The sequence below is a fragment of the Doryrhamphus excisus genome, chromosome 3, assembly GCF_030265055.1.
Source record: "Doryrhamphus excisus isolate RoL2022-K1 chromosome 3, RoL_Dexc_1.0, whole genome shotgun sequence".
Classification (NCBI taxonomy): Eukaryota; Metazoa; Chordata; class Actinopteri; order Syngnathiformes; family Syngnathidae; genus Doryrhamphus; species Doryrhamphus excisus.
In genome coordinates this window covers 22,224,917-22,242,748 of record NC_080468.1, presented here as the reverse complement: position 1 = coordinate 22,242,748, position 17,832 = coordinate 22,224,917, and the positions used below count along the sequence as shown (strand labels likewise).

The window sequence follows — 17,832 nt, the reverse complement described above, 5'->3', positions numbered from 1 at the left end:
CAAACTCAATTTACTTGGGGGGACACTGGAGCTAGGGTCTGGGTGAGGCTGGGGCGCATCAGGTTTTCATAAAAAAACAAAAAAAAACACATTTATTAAAAACAGAAAAATGAATAAACTTTGCTTTTTCAGTGCTTTGATCTTGTTCGCTTGCGTATGGGCGGGGCAAAATCGCGTCAATTGTGTCCGGTGTGCACGCAGCTTTAAGCTGTCATTTCTGGGTACATGAAACCATACGGCATCCATATCAAACTATTAAGGCGGGGGCCTCCAGCTCGCATCATGCGGGCCGCATTTGGCCCGCGGGCCGAGAGTTTGAGACCCCTGTTCAAGTTTTTTTTTTTTTTTTTAATAATGCACCTCGTACCGAAGTACGAGGTGATATGAGCATCCAATGACATAATGGGTACCATAGTAAGTGTCAATATAGTGATATATATAGCACATCATGACTGGTTCAAGACTCTTCATCCTTGTATTTAGCAAACATCAACTGTTTGTATTGTTTCTTGAATTGGCTCATCGTTGTGCATTGTTTGATTTCCTTACTCAATCCATTCCATAGTTTGATTCCACATACTGAAATGCTATGGCTTTTTAACGTAGTCCTAGCATATAAGTGTTTCAAATTTAGTTCCCTGAGATCATATTTTTGGATGACATTTTTAGGTAATTGGTTATTTTTAGCCTTATGCATTATTTTAGCTGTTTGAAGATGAACTATATCAGCAAGTTTAAGTATTTGTGATTTTACAAATAAGGAGTTAGTATGTTCTCTGTTGGCGGCATTATGAATTATCCTTACCGACCTTTTTTTGCAGTGCATTTAGTGAGTGAAGATTGTTTTTATAGTTATTACCCCATATTTCCACACAATAAGTAAGATATGGTAGAACCAGAGAGCAATAAAAAGTGAAGTTTTGCTTTGTTCAATGCTGAAATATTTCTGTCCACCTTATGTTGTATATTTGTGATATGAGGTTTCCAGCTCATATTTTCATCTATTGTCAACAATCAAATTGATGAAGGTAAAAAGTACTTTAATGTTAATGCTCATTTATCCATTTTATTCATCATTTATACAGTATGTACTGTATATATACATGAATAATGAATTTTCTATTAATTTTACAACATTTTTGACTTACTGGAATGGATGAATTGAATTTCCATGACTTCTTATGGGCCTGCAACCCTAATGAGGATAAGCGGTATAGAAAATGGATGAATGTATGGAATTCTTATGGGAAAATTTAATGTGGATAGCGTACGTCTTGGTTAGAGTCAGACCTTTGGAATGCATTAATGATGCCAACTGTGGTTTCACTGTATTTGGAAAAAGATGATTAACTAATAACTATTCGTCGCCAAAGCTACTGTCCTGTATAAGGTAAACACTATCAAAATCCTGGTTTCACTTTTATGAGTAGTACTTTGCATTTTTGTGTACTTTTATTATGAGAGAGACCAAGGATTTGGCCACAGAACGGACACAGGAGACCATTTTTCCTTTCCCCAAGAGGAATCGCATCACATTCCCAGGAAGAACAGGGCAGGACAGTGCATCTGAGTGGTTGGGAAAAATGAATGTCATTGTGGCAATATGTCTGCTCAATCAGTTACGAAGACCAGAGCATCACATTTTTTCGATTTAAAAAGGAGTTGTGGAATGGAACGGTTGAGGCAGTTCAAATATTCAGTTCCTCAGCAGAATTCTTTCTGGGCCTATAAAAACAAGACTCAAAATCCTAAGCAAACAGTTTCTTCGACTGCTATTCTCTGGGTCTCCATCAGGAAAAAAAAAAAAAAAGCCAAATGCGGGTCATATCATAAATCACACCTTGCTTTTTATTAAAAACAGAAAATATATAAACTTTTTCAGTGCTTTGGTTCCGATTTTCTACAATAAAAGCTCTGATAAAACATTCCACTGTTCTCAAATATCTTAATTTTTATTTTTCTGCACAAAATAAGATGAAAAATTAATAAACAAATCAAGAATAAAGAAAATCAATCAATCAGTAATAAATAAATATAATGATAATAATAATAAAACGGCAAATAATAAAAACTTAAGAAACCACATATAGTTGGTGGGTAGACAAATTATTTTTTTCAGATTAAAATGAACAAAGCATTATTATAACACGACTATAGTCACATTTATACTCTTTTTATTTACAACATATTGCGCAACTGCAGGGTCTTGAGACACATGCTAACTCGCAAACTAGAGAGCTAGCGACCTAAACGGTAGCCTTCAAGTTATTTCCTTTAAACTTAAATAGCCAGAAACTTACCACTTCCACACGGATAGGGAGGATAACTATTAACAGTTATTTAACCTTTAACATGAACATTAATCAAACGTAATAATTTTTTCTGGGTACATGATACCATACAGCATCCATATCAAACTTGCGCGGGCCGCACTAACATTAAACTTTCATATCAAGGCGGGGGCCTCAAACTAGTGTCCTGCGGGCCACATTTGGCCCGCGGGCCGCATGTTTGAGACCCATGACCTAAAGGGCCATGCTCCTGTGTTTGACCTGAATCCAAGGAATTTCTCAAAGCATTTGTCCGACGGGACACATTTTTGTTAGTTTGTAAACCTCTACGCCGCTCCCTTGTTAATGACCCGCAGTCGTAGTGTTGCCAGGAAACCCTTGAAAAGAGTTTTTGACCTTTTGGCTCTGTGATTGCTTGCGGTTCTGAAGGGGGGGGAGTGTCACTTTAAGCGAACCCCATCAAATCTGCAGCGTGAGAACATCTAGTGAGGATGTTTGCGTTCGAAAATGGGTTGCATAAAAGGCATTTTGGGAATGGACGCAGGTCAAGCTTCAAAGCGTCCACCATAACAGAAGCACTTCCTGGTCATATCTAGACCAGCAATAAAAAAAATAGTCATGCAGTTCAACATTCACCCCCTAAAAATGTTATTATTTGATGCTAAGTGCTAAAATACATCATTAAGGCTGGATTTATCCTAGATCAGGGGTCTCAAACACCCGGCCCGTGGGCCAAATATGGCCCGCAGGACACTAGTTTGAGGCCCCCACCTTGATATGAAACTTTAATGTTAGTGCGGCCCGCGCAAGTTTGATATGGCTGCTGTATGGTATCATGTACCCAGAAAAAATTATTACGTTTCATTAATGTTCATGTTAAAGGTTAAATAACTGTTAATAGTTATCCTCCCTATCCATGTGGAAGTGGTAAGTTTTTGGCTTTTTAAGTTTAAAGGAAATAACTTGGAGGTTACTGTTTAGGTCGCTAGCTCTCTAGTTTGCGAGTTAGCATGTGTCTCAAGACCCTGCAGTTGCGCAATATGTTGTAAATAAAAAGAGTATAAATGTGACTATAGTCGTGTTTTGTCATGTCTACAGGGCTCTAATAATGCTTTGTCCATTTTAATCTGGAAAAAATAATTTGTCTACCCACCAACTATATGTGGTTTCTTAAGTTTTTATTATTTGCTTTTCTTGTAGAAAATCGGAACCAAAGCAAAGTTTATTCATTTTTCTGTTTTTAATAAATGCGTTTTTTTTTTTGGAAAACCTGATGCGGCCCAGCCTCGACCATACCCTAGCTCCAGTGGCCCCCAGGTAAAATGAGTTTGAGACCCCTGTCCTAGATGAAATACGATAGTGAGGTGACTGAACAGAACTAATGAACTCAGTTTCACGGAGCGCTGCCTGTCTGGGAATGTGGATACAGTTGACGTACTCATAAGGGAACTCTTTTTAAGGAAGGGAATACATTTTTTTGTATTGAGTACTGCTGCAAAATCTTACAAAAAGTACCAGAACTTTGATAAAGAAGCTGAAAAACACGATTGAATTCAAGAAAGAACTTATAAAGTTAGCATCTTTTACATTAGGATTGTATTTGTAAATGTTCCTAATAAACACAGGGGGAAGAATTTAAGAGAAACACATTAGAAGCCAGTGTGAGTAATGATGATTGTAACTGCAGTTGAAGTTTACAATAAAGTTGAAGTGAGAAAGTATGCATCTCTATCAATACGCTCTTAGTTCACATAGTTAACGTCTAAAGTTATGTATGTTAATTAAGTTAATGAACGAGGGTGAAACAGCGCTCTTCTGTCCTATCCACTACTCCATCCATCCGGTTTTCAAAAAAGGTAAAAAATTGTTAGTGTAGTTGTTTTGTATGTATTGTACATTTGCACAAATGTATGAGAATAAAAGTCTGAAATTTACGAGAAAAGTAAACATTTATATTTTTATAAATATACAGACTGTGTATGTATATTTATACTGTATTCTGTATATTTTGTATTTTCATTTTTTTTATAGATGTGTCCTCACCTACTTCACCAAAACAAATTCCTTGTATGTGTTTGATCATATCTGGCAATAAAACCATTTCTGATTCTGATTTTATTTTTTTTTTAATTTTTAAAATAAATTTACAAGAATAAATGTTGTAACTTTCCAACTTTTTCTGATAATTTTTTATTGAAAAACTTTTATTCTGAAAATATCCAACTTTTTTTCCCCCCTGTGTAGCCCGAATACTCGGCCGTAGTTTTCTGCATGTAAAACTAATTATCTATAAATCATGTTTTGTGTTAGTAATTTTGGGTGTCTGGAACAGATTCCTTGTATTTGCATTTTTTCTTATAGGAAAAAGGGATTCTGTTTTCATGCTTTTGGGTTTTCGACAGATTAATTAGCGTTCCACTGAACTTTATTTAAAAAGACTAATAAAAAGATTAGTTTTTGGTAACCTAAAGAAAGACAGAGCCCACTGTTAATTAAATCAGTATACAGTAGCTTGACAGTTGAGTATATTTACCACCAATCACCTCCTTTGACTTCCTTTCGATGCCTCCCTCCCCTTCTCAACCCTTACTCAAATAACCCATATCCTGTGTCGTCACATGGTTGCGGTGGTGACAGTTTCCCAGATTCCAGACGGTCCGAGTTACATTTTAGAGCACGAGCCCGACCACGGTGTTGAATTTTCTGATAGTTCCCTGCTCAAAGTCTCAACTGTAAAGGAACGGAATTGTAGCCAGCCAGTGAAGAATATAATTGTTTTGCACTCTTTGTGTCTTTGTTGGGGTTACTTTTAAGCCGTGGAATGTCAGTCAACTCTGGAAGTGTAATTGCAAACAGAAAGAAGAAACTTTGACGGTACTGCGGGTTGCCACACTAGACGGAAATAATACAAAAAAAAAAAAAAAAAGTAAAAAAAAAGTTTTTCTAAATGCTTGCTACACACTGAAATTGACGTTCTTCCTGAACCTATATCCAGCTCAAAAACAATCAATTTCCTTTTAAAGATAACATAATATTATAGGCAATATCAATGTAATGGAAAAAGCTAGAATAAGTGTAATGTCTCCTGTTTGAAATACAATTACAAGTCAGTAGGGATCTTCCCAAAAAGACAACAAAAAACGAGTCAAACCTGCTCGGACTGTGTTAGTATTAAAGCTAAGAATGCTAAACTCAACTTTGTAATTAGTGTGATCTTCCATTAAGACGAATTGTACAGTTTAAGTTAAAGCTTAGGTTTGCATGAGATAAAGGCAGCATAAACCCGCCTGAAGCAGCTTTGCACTTGTAGTGAGACAAAGTTTACAAGCGTGTTTAAAGTGTCTGGATTAAGGGAGTGGATCTCTATGGAACTAATGGGACACGGTGAGTGCCAAGCCATTTTACAAATAATAAAAAAAAAGACAATAAAACTCGAGTAACAAATCACAAATATATTATTTACTAAGAATCATCAGCAATCAGTACAAAACAAGGCCGCAACTGACACAATTTAAAGCTAAAATGACGTGTTTTTAATGTACATTTTTATGTTTAAAAAAAAAAAAAAGTGCCCACATGGCAAACATGTGTTTCACACAAGAACAATGCCCCTCAGGCTAAAATTATCTACCAGGCAACAAATATAGCTTTGGTTTTCAGTCAAGCATGTGTGCTGTAAATGCGCACTTAATCTTAAATTGCTTTTTTTTTATACTTTCAGACTACAGTCTTTGCTCAAGGTTTATGGGAATAACTATTATTTAATTATGACTATTTATGTGTTGCTCAGGATTTGGCACCCGAACACACCAATTAAAACCTCCTGAATCACTCATAATGAAACATCCAATGCTAAATCTTGCTCGTGTACTTTACTCGGGTTGTCTGATTATAGATGCTGGGACCTTTAAATAAGCGGATAAATGTATAACTTCATCTTAAAAAGTTGTTCTATAGTGGGAGTCTAACTGTGCATCACAAAACTGGGTCCGAGGGACCATTGCCAAGTTGCAAAAGTCAATAGTTAAGGTTCCAAAAGTTGTGTACCACCTGAAGGTTAAATTTGTGTTAGAATTCCTTACATTTCTACCCACTAGATCTAGTAAGTAGACAGTGTAGCACCTTTTCCGAGGCTCAAGGGATACAGTTATGTTCCCCAAACTGTTGTGTCAAGGCCGCCAAAGTAGGAACTGTGAAGGTACCACAAAAAAAAACAAACAAACCATGGTTGAACCATGGCTCTCTTAAAGGTTGAATTAGTCATAACATTGCAACTCTTTAGGAGTAATGACTAGACTCCAAGGTACCTTTGTACAAACTAAGTGGATACAATCCCAAATTGTAAAACTGAAGTGTCAACGGTCCAGAAGTTGTAACAATGAGGATACTTCCTAAAAAAAACAAACCATTGTAAATCTGAAAGTTTTCCATTTGCATCCAAAAACTAACTAACTAGCATAACATTTGGACTAATCATTGGACTGTAATGCACAGTTAGCAACCAAGGATCCAAAAGCAGAACATTTTAGGTTACGATCCAGTAAGACACAACTTCTAACTTCTTAAATTTTGAGTTTGCTGTGAATTTTCAAAACCCTGAGGAGTAAGTATTGGACTTCCCAAATTGCAAAAGTCAACATCACAGGAAACAAAAGCCGCTGGTCCCTTGAAGAGTCGGGTTTGCTACATTTTCCGAGTGTACAGTACTGAATAAATTAAGTAAATAAATAGGTTCTATGCACCTGACACGCAAGGTTACCATAAAAGACATTACCAGTTAAAGAGGTTTGGGTGTGACCTAAGTGGTTTGGTGTGGCAAGTTACAGAATTTAAAGAACAAAAAAAGTCACAAGTGAGTCATGTGTTAATTTAAAAAAAAACAAGACCACAATGAAAAAAAACATATTTTTTTATCCAAAGCAGTAGTATTCATCAGATTCCACCCCCAGTTTCAGTGGCGATTTACTGAAGGCGTGGCCATCTATTAAGGATTTATCCACCAAACAGTCCAAATTGGACGGTGAAGGGTCTTCTGGTAGATCTTCAGCGAGTGTGTCCAGATAGCTGCCCACCGACAGAGCGTCCAAGCCGTCGCTGTTAGCGTCGTTCAAGCTGCTGAGGCTGCCTCCCAGCGAGACGCCATCCTGGCTGTCGGACAAACTGTACAGACTACCCGACAGGCTGCCCTCTTGGCTGGCCACGCCCCCCTTGTCATCGATCATCCAGCGGATGGACTCGATGCCCTCGTTGATGGACAGGAGCTGATGCATTAGTTTGACGTCGATGGCGCGCAGGTTGGCCTGAGGGGGAGATACTCGTGTTAGACTTTGCGTCAACATGACAACTTGTACTTGAAGCACTCAAGCTTTCAGTTTGACATATTTCAACCTAAGCGTTCAGACAAACAACAGTATAACTGATTAGTTAACGTTAAAAACAAGTGTGAGAAATTCCAAGCCATCTTGACCAGTGTGTTAGCTTAGCATCAACATAATAAAATATCAACAATAACAGTTTATAGTAGTGATTGACCAATAATTCATTCATTTTCTACCGCTTTTTCGTCACGAGGGTCGCGGGGGTGCTGGAGCCTATCCCAGCTGTCTTCGGGCAAGAGGCAGGGTACACCCTGGACTGGTGGCCAGCCAATCACAGGGCACATACAGACAAACAACCATTCACACTCACATCCAAAGCCCTTTTATATCTTATTATAAACACTCTGTTGTGAAAACTGTCATTTTCAACATCAATGGTGGCCAGCCAATCACAGGGCACATATAGACAAACAACCATTCACACTCACATTCATACCTATGGATAATTTGGAGACGCCAATTAAGCTAGCATGTTTTTGGAATGTGGGAGGAAACCGGAGTACCCGGAGAAAACCCACGCATGCACGGGGAGAGGGTGGAATTGAACCCTGGTCTCCTAGCTGTGAGGTCTGCGTGCTAACTACACGGCCGCCGTGCCGCCCTTGACCAATAATATATTTTGATATTCAGCATTTTGACACATATCGGCATCAGACTGTTTTTTTTTTTTAATATAAGACTCTGGCTCTGGTGCAGCCGGTAAAATTGGTGAAACTGGTAAAATTTGGCAAAAAACCCCCAAAACATTGTAACTCCTGTCTTACGGAGTGTGAATGAAGTAGCTTGAATAGCATAGTTTAGCAGAGCATGCTGTATATGTGCAACTGTATGAATGCGTTTTCATGCATGTCAGAGTGTTTTACAATGCTAAACAACAGACGGAGCCATCGACAGGAAGCAAGCCCATCCATGATCGGGATCACCAGTCCACTGTGCCCCCCTCCCAACCCAGACCTCTTCATGGCCTTGGTGCTATTATATTGAGACTCTCTTAGGTACAAAGAGACCTAACTGGTATACAAAACAGGTCTCAGCCAGGAAACAACAGACGGTATCTTGGTTTCTTGGAAGTACAACCACAACAACCAAGTTTCCGACATACAAACAGATGGGAGTCAATGTTGCTGTCTACATCTCCATAAAGCCTCTCAAGCTCAAATCCTGGTCTGCAAGTCTTCAAAAACCATGACCATCTGCTAAGCAATCCTAATTCCTTTTGAAGCTGTACTTAAATGGAGGAGCTAGCGGTGACTGTAGCCATTATGAAGGCGTATTTATGATATTCAACAGTAAAGATGGTTTCAAGTGTGAATGACTATGTTGAAAAACAGTAGAATGGCTTTTTTTGCATGTAACAGTCACACAGTAATGTTTTGAATGAAAGAGCATTCCATGCTAATTGAAAGGAAATTTGCAACCACTAGAACTGTTCAACTGGTAGCCCACAGACGGAATGCTGCCCATGGAATGACGTCACAACTCTTGTCATCCGAATTTTTGGAGGGTGTCTAATATAGAAATTTTCTGCTATTATGATAAAAGCAAAATTAAAACCGCACAATGAATCCTGATGTACCATCGGTTTGTTTTCCAGAGACAAGATGATAATGGGGTGACATGATGTGTGTGGGTGACAGGCGTGGCGTGTTTATACTGTCCACAGACAGGAATGGCAACGTGTTCAGTGCCATTGTGGAAAAATTCTGGGTAGTTACTTCTCCCAACACACAATGAACACAACTCATTAGCATGGAAGCGACGAGAAACATCATTTTGGGGCCCAACTTTGATGTGATATTCTAATTAAATTTCTCAAATTCATATACATTTACATTAAATTTTATTTTGTTATTTACTAAACTTGTAATTTTTTAAAAACCTGAGTGTCATTCTGAAAATTCAGTCCAGAGCTCTTATCATATCCATTAAAAACAGCACCCATGCAAATTTCTCCATCCGAGGTTGCTATGATATGCTGTAATGTATTATTTCAACGGCACGTGCGAGCATTTATTCACAATGAAATGGGGGATTTACATATTTAGTCGAAACAGGAAGCTAATACCCAGAAAACACAAATATGTATTATTATAAATGAAGTTTATACACTTACCATTTCTTGTTTAAGGATGAGCATTTTGCTCTCCAGTCGTTTAAAATCCGAAGAATTTGCCAGAATCTTGCCATATCCTGCACGCGCTGCTGCTGTTGATGTCCCATTGTTGTGCTTTGCTCCAACAAGGCAGCGAATGAGACTTTCCGGAACTTTGCGACCCAATTTGGTCTCTATGTCCTTCAATTCGGGAAACAAATTGCCGTCCTCGTCCATGACAATTGTTTAATAAGAGTTTAAACAAGTTGAAATAAAATGGCGCCCACTGAAAGACAGCTATCTAGGATACAGTATCGTGAGCGCGTCGTGCCAACTTCATTCATGTTATGATGTGAGAACAAATGACTTGACTGCGCTCGAAATGCTGCTTCACTTACCACTGTGGCGTCCTAACACGACTTTATTATGTCGGGGGGAGGGCCGCCATGGGACCTCCCTCTGAAACCAGAGACTGAGCAGACAGGTGAACCATGACAGTGACGTCACATGACCACACCTTCAACCGGGAAACACTTCCGTGTTTAATTATTTAAAACAAAAACAAAAATGAAACATGTTGTATTTTTAATACATTGTGTTTAACACATATACGAGGAAAAACTGATAGATTTAAACAAGAGCTGGCACATTTTATTTCAATCTTTGAATGAGTGTTTTAAGTGTCTCGCCATGAAACGGATCCAAAAATGCACCACGACTCATTCGTGTGCTTTCCAGCCGCAAACAGGACTGCAGTGCCACCCAATGGACAAATGGTGCTATTACAAACATATTTTCCACAGTTTTTGACAAAATGTGCCTTGGGCATAAATCATAGTTGTGTTTTCATGGGTTACGAGCATTGTGGTTGTATAATAAATTGTGTTTATTTTTACATTATATATTTGAATATTATTTGCACCAAAATAGGTCTAGTCTAGCAAGTCTGCATAAACTTAAACATGCGAAACCAATCAACTTCCAACACAAATATCTCTTTGTTCAGTATATAAATAAGCAGTGTTGTATTGAAGAGGCACATATGGTGACAAAATTACAAAAACAACATTATTATATGATACAGTATTGTAATGACCGTTAGGGGTATTATGTGATGTGTTTGTGCATGTGTTGCAGTGGGGAGATATGTTCCGGGGTTGGGAAGGAAATGGGGAAGGGACAGGAAGTAAGCCAGAACCCGGATGTTAGTTAGTTAGTTAGTTGGTTCTTTTGTGCTCAATAAAAAAACGGCTGTTGTTCCGCCCGCCTGGTCTGGTGTTTGGTTGAGCCAAGAGTGTTACAGTATTTTAGACGACAGATTGGCCTTTGAGGTCCCCGTAGCGCTGGTACTGGTCCTCGAGGAGCGGCTGGCGGCCCTCTGCCATGGACGCGCGGGAACGCATGACACAGGTGGTGGCAACAAAGATGGTAGCGACGAGGAGTAGGGCGGCGATGACGCACATTGTGATGATTTCAATCATTGTGAACGCTTGACCTAAAAAAAAAAAACAATTTAAAAATGTGTATAGTATTTTAATAACATGAATATGGATTATTCACACTATATTGAATTTTGCATACCTGGCCATTCAACTTCATAGGAGTAACCCAGATTTTCAGGAGCGGTTACAAACATCTCAATGTTGCTAACCGGGGGCCAAAAAGGCACTATATTGTATCCCCTGTTGTGACCAATAGGAGCGTTTTCTTCAGGGTATACAGCTGAACCTGTCGTGAAATGTTTCAAATCAGCGTCAAAGCTGACGAGAGAGTGGTAAAGATACGTTTGAAGTCGTCGGTATTACCTGGGTTATGCCTTCGCAGCCATTCGTCGAATATAGCGTCTGTGTAGGTGTGCAGCAACACAAAGATGGGGTCGTTGGGTGAAAGGTGGGTCTGTCCACCGGTGCCGTTCAGGAAGAGGTGAGCCAGGTTATGGAGGCTCCTCACCACAGGATCATAGTTACCCTTGGGGGCGCTGTAGCCTTAAAAAACATAATCTAAATGCTGAACTGCATCCCAGTGATACACAAACTTCTAGATGAACCAGATGTGGATGAGTGGGATTGAACCAAAGCCCTATCCATCCATCCAACCATCCAACCATCCATCCATCCAACAATCTATCCAACCATCCATCCAACCATCCATCCATCCATCCATCCATCCAACCATCCATCCATCCATCCATCCATCCATCCATCCATCCATCCATCCATCCATCCAACCATCCATCCATCCATCCAACCATCCAACCATCCAACCATCCATCCATCCATCCACCCATCCACCCATCCATCCAACCATCCATCCATCCATCCATCCATCCATCCATCCATCCATCCATCCATCCATCCAACCATCCATCTATCCAACCATCCATCTATCCAACCATCCAACCATCCATCCATCCAACCATCCATCCATCCATCCATCCAACCATCCATCCAACCATCCAACCATCCAACCATCCATCCAACCATCCAACCATCCATCCAACCAACCATCCATCCATCCAACCAACCAACCATCCATCCATCCATCCATCCATCCATCCATCCATCCATCCATCCATCCATCCATCCATCCAACCATCCATCCATCCAACCAACCATCCAGCCAGCCAGCCAGCCATCCAACCATCCATCCAACCATCCATCCATCCATCCATCCATTCCATCCATCCATCCATCCATCCATCCATCCAACCATCCATCCATCCATCCATCCATCCAACCATCCATCCAACCATCCAACCATCCAACCATCCAACCATCCATCCAACCATCCAACCATCCATCCAACCAACCATCCATCCATCCAACCATCCATCCATCCATACCGCTTTTGCCTCACGAGGGTCGCGGGGGGTGCTGGAGCCTATCCCAGCTGTCTTTGGGCGAGAGGCGGGGTACACCCGCATTCATACCAATGGAAAATTTAGAGTCACCAATTAACCTAGCATGTTTTTGGAATGTGGGAGGAAACCGGAGTACCCGGAGAAAACCCACGGATGCACGGGGAGAACATGCAAACTCCACACAGAGATGGCTGTTCTGTATATCAATCCCATTTATGAAAAAGCTGCGCTAAATGCTTTGTTAGCATGTTGCTTTTGCAACATACTTGCTGAAGATGCCAAGGAGTTTCTTATATGCAAATCAAGCACCCTACCACTGAGCTCTATTGTCATTGGCTGTTCCTAAATGGATGTTTTAAAGGGGTGACCTCCGACTGTACCATCTCATTCAGTCATTGAGTGGTTCCCAGATTTTAAATTGTTGTCCCCAAAGTTTGTTGTTACAGGACTTGGATCATTGGTTGGTTATCATTTTTTAGCCCCTGTTCAAAAAGTCATAGGTCGGTCTGATTGTCTTTGACAATATTATTATTATTATTTATAGCTGGCGAATGGTTGCATTGGTGCCATAGTTATATGTGCCCTGTGATTGATTAGCGACCAGTCCAGGGTGTACCCTACCTTTCGCTCAAAGACAACTGGGATAGGCTCCAGCATGCCCGGGACCCTCGTGAGAATAAGCGGTATAGAAAATGAATGGATGATTCAAATGGCAATGGTGCTACTTACCTTCTATTGTGTTTCTGAAGCTTTCCGAGGATGTGGAGTAGTATGGCGGTGTATCAAAAGCATCCACTTGCAGGCAGTCAGCAACATCCTGAGGCTCGGGTAGACGTTGCACCATGGGTCTGTTCACGTTCCCTGCAGGGTTCCGTCTTATCGGTGACGTCTCAGTGCCTAACAAGAGAGATAGAGACACAGACGCTAGCTGACTAGCTTAAGGGTATCACTTTGTACATCATCAACAACAATGGTCGTACTGTTGCAAATAGTTCCCAGCGTGTCGTAGTCATCCACGCTCTCGCAGATGACCCTCCACTGCGAAAAGATGGAGTTGGGGCTGAGGGAGTTGATGTCAAAGCTGCTCCGGGCGCCCATGAGATCGTCCGTGCAGATGTCACATGTGTTGCCCCCAATGGCGAAGTTCCAGTAGGGTAGGGCGAACGTGGGGTCCTGCAGCATGTCCTGGTTGTTGTTTTATAAAAGAGAAATCAAAATAAATGGACTGGGGACAATGATTGACATATGACTGCATAATGGTTAGCGAGCACACCTCACAGCTAAGAGACCAGGGTTCAATTCCACCCTCGGCCATCTCTGTGTGGAGTTTGCATGTTCTCCCCGTGCATGCGTGGGTTTTCTCCGGGTACTCCGGTTTCCTCCCACATTCCAAAAACATGCTAGGTTAATTGGCGACTCCAAATTGTCCATAGGTATGAATGTGAGTGTGAATGGTTGTTTGTCTATATGTGCCCTGTGATTGGCTGGCGACCAGTCTCACGCCTGAAGACAGCTGGGATAGGCTCCAGCACCCCCCGCGACCCTCGTGAGGATAAGCGGTAGAAAATGAATGAATGAATGAATGAATGAATATTCCACACTTTTTTATATCACCTCGTACTTCGGTATGAGGTACATTATTAAAAAAAAACAAAGCAAAACCTTAAACTGTATTATGGAAAGCAGGAAGTGAACAAATGTAACAGTTATTGATTGTAAAAGTACCAGATGGAGGGGTAGGATTTTAAAAAATAAATAAATAAATAAATAAATAAATTAAAAATAATAATAAAAAAAAAAACCTTAAACTGTATTATGGAAAGCAGGAAGTGAACAAATGTAACAGTGATTGATTGTAAAAGTACCAGATGGAGGGATAGGATAAAAAAAACAACTAAATTTTTTTTAACATTTTTTAAAAATAAAAAAAAACCCAAAACAAAACCTTAAACTGTATTATGGAAAGCAGGAAGTGAACAAATGTAACAGTTACTGATTGTAAAAGTACCAGATGGAGGGGTAGGATTAAAAAAAACCCAAAACAAAACCTTAAACTGTATTATGGAAAGCAGGAAGTGAACAAATGTAACAGTTACTGATTGTAAAAGTACCAAATGGAGGGGTAGGATTTAATAAGCTTTGCTTCTTCCTACTCCTTTTGGACATGTGAAACTGGGAACTGATTATGGGATGCATTCAATTGTTATCTGATGCATGTTCAAATGAAATAAAACCATTGCCATTACCATATATAGACCACCCAATGACTGCATAAACAGGGACTTACGAATAAGTTGCTTAAACTACTGTGTCTGTGTCCACATCCATAAATTGCGGCATTCAGGAACCCACTGTGTTTAATTGCTGTTGATTTATTTTGAAAGCCTTGCTGGAAATTTTCACACAGTGCTCATCTCTTAATGTGTGAAATATGCATCCTAAATTTGCATATCCTGGTGTGTGTTTCTTAAACAAACAAGAAACTTAGTTGTAGTCAGTGGTATTAGAACTCACCTGCATGTCCCTCTCTAGCTGGATCAGGTGGTACCGATGCCAGGTGACAAAACCAGGACCCTCATGGGAGAAATCCACCCCTCCGAAACTTGGCTGTCCGGCCCCCAGGAAAGTCTTACTGACAGAGTAGTAATGACTCCACACAAAGTAGTTGTAGATGGTGATGTTCTCGAACTGTGTTGTGTTTCCATCTGGGCCGAAAATCTCTGCATAGCGCCGGGTGGCGATGACCAGGTCAGGATGTACGGTCCGCTTGGCCCGGTCCAAGGCATCCACGAAGGCCAGCTTCTCCTGAGCGCTGAGTTGCATGACGTTTCTCCTCACTGGAGCACGAGGGAATGGATTAAGTGAGTTAGTCATGCGTTCACTGGGAATGTGTGGTTAACAAGCGTGACGAATCCTGGAAAAACATGAATGATATGTTCTTTAGCTGGTTTCTTTTTTTCCTTTTTGTTGTGGCTACATTCACTGGCCACTATATTAGGTACCCTAATGAGAGTCACTGCCATCAATATCTCAAATAATAATAACACAAATATGTCAAATACGTGATGGGCCATATATATATTATTATAATAATATAGGTTAGTATTTCTTATTTATTATTATTTCTTATTTCTATTTATTTATATGGACAACAATACAATAAAATGAAATGCATTACATTGAAAATATGTATAACTACAGATACACAAATTATTATTTATTATTTATTTATTATTATTATTATTAATTATATATATTATATATAAATAATATATTTTATATAATTATATAAATAATTAGATAAATAATTTTATAAATATATATATTAATATATTAATTTTTATAATATTTATTATTAGAATTACTTATTTTACTTAATTTGTTATCTTTTTTATTATTTATTATTTTTTTATTATTCTTATAATTATTAATTATATATATTATATATAAATAATATTATATATATTGTATAGAATTATATAAATAATTTTGTAATTATGTATATTAATATATTAATTATTATAATAATTATTATTATAATTACTTATTCTACTTAATGTGTTATCTTTTTATTATTTGTTATTTATTTATTATTATAATGATAAATTATATATATATAAATAATATTATATATTACATATAATTATATAAATAATTTTATAATTATGTATATTAATATATTAATTATTATAATAATTATCATTATAATTACTTATTTTACTTAATTTGTTATCTTTTTATTATTTAATTTATCTGTCATGTACTAAAATAAAGTATATAAATATATAGATAGATATAAATGATGAAAATATACTCTACTTTTATGTATTGCCTATATTTTATTATGATATGATTTATACTTATTAGCATCATTTTATGTTTGACAGAATAATAAAACCAAGGAACTTACATTTTCTATATTTTATTTCATATTTATGCTGTATACATAAGTTAAAAATAGACTATGCAGACTCACCAACAGCCACCCTCTGATCACAGTTGGTTCCGGTCCATCCATGTCTGCACCGACCGCAGTTAAAACCGCCAAAGTTGCCGTTGCACTGACACGTCCGACTGAAGAACCGCGCTGGCCACCGCTCCCGATCATCCCGTCCATCGTGCGGGTACTGGGGACCGTGGGGGCTCGCGTCCACCTCCACAGACACGCATTGACCTCGGCCCTCTCTGGAGCCACAAGGGTCGTCGCCTGGGCCTGACGGGGAAGGGCAACACTCTCCGCTCTGAAGCCCCTCGGGTGTCACACACTCTCTGGGGAACTGGGCCCCCACCATGAGAAGGGAGCCCACCAGGACCAGTAAGCAGCACTGCCACATTGTGTCCAAATAACCAAGTGAACACTCTCACTGCCTTTGTTGTGACTCCCCCACCACCCTCAAAGAAGTGACCCCACCTTAAATAGCAGATTAGCACATGACTACCCGGATTTCTGACTCCCGCGTGATCCTATCACACACACCAACATCGTATTTCCGACTGGAAAGCCGGAAGAAGAAAGTAATGTGCCTTCTGTTCAAAGTTTCAAAAGTTGGCTTGTCATTGACTAATACTTGAATTTGTTTGATGATCTGAAATATTTAAGTCTGACAAAAATCAGTATTGGGGCAAACACTTTTTCATCACCATCATCATAATCATCATAATTACATTTAAAAATTGTTGTTGAGAAGTGTTTCTAATGTTGTGACCCTGTTTTGTGCTATTACGGGATGTACCTCAAAACATGACAACTACACTTACTTACACGTGGAATGTATTTTCAAGTGTACTCCGTGAGAACGAGCTTAGCTTTAATCCTCGCTGACACGCCCCTTATGGAATGCTACATGATGGCCAATTTGCACATGTGACTGTATGCTCTACATACAGTATCTACATATCTGTACAAATCTACCGTTGTATAAGTTGGGCTGAAAGCTGTTCCAAGCATGATCAGTATACTTTGTTATGGGCATGCCCTGCCAATGCACAAGCAGCAGTCAATGGGGGCTGTGCGTAACAGAGCAGCTTATGCGGTCCAAACCGAAGCAAGAAGGACCCCCACACATGTTACACCGCTGGAGTCATGACGTTAGGGACTATAGGTCGGTATTTATTCTTTGGAAAGATTTGTGTAACCATGGCGACGCTATTCACGAAAACGTTCAAAAAATGGGCCACTAGATGAGGTACATCTGTTCTATTTCAGAGGAA

The 17,832-nt window shown here is 39.3% G+C and overlaps 2 protein-coding genes across 2 annotated transcripts; both read right to left on the bottom strand.

The window, feature by feature from the left end:
• Nucleotides 1-5,723: 5,723 nt before the first annotated feature.
• Nucleotides 5,724-10,228, bottom strand: LOC131126392 (leucine rich adaptor protein 1-like). Its single transcript, XM_058068863.1, has 2 exons — nucleotides 9,783-10,228; nucleotides 5,724-7,591 (listed from the first exon to the last, which is right to left on the bottom strand). The coding sequence occupies exons 1-2, from the start codon at nucleotides 9,996-9,998 to the stop codon at nucleotides 7,202-7,204; spliced, it is 606 nt and encodes a 201-aa protein (XP_057924846.1). The 5' UTR covers nucleotides 9,999-10,228; the 3' UTR covers nucleotides 5,724-7,201.
• A 129-nt stretch (nucleotides 10,229-10,357) lies between these two features.
• On the bottom strand, nucleotides 10,358-16,995 carry LOC131125539 (5,6-dihydroxyindole-2-carboxylic acid oxidase-like). Its single transcript, XM_058067181.1, has 7 exons — nucleotides 16,598-16,995; nucleotides 15,136-15,458; nucleotides 13,602-13,806; nucleotides 13,351-13,518; nucleotides 11,567-11,746; nucleotides 11,343-11,489; nucleotides 10,358-11,256 (listed from the first exon to the last, which is right to left on the bottom strand). The coding sequence occupies exons 1-7, from the start codon at nucleotides 16,953-16,955 to the stop codon at nucleotides 11,069-11,071; spliced, it is 1,569 nt and encodes a 522-aa protein (XP_057923164.1). The 5' UTR covers nucleotides 16,956-16,995; the 3' UTR covers nucleotides 10,358-11,068.
• Nucleotides 16,996-17,832: the final 837 nt, after the last annotated feature.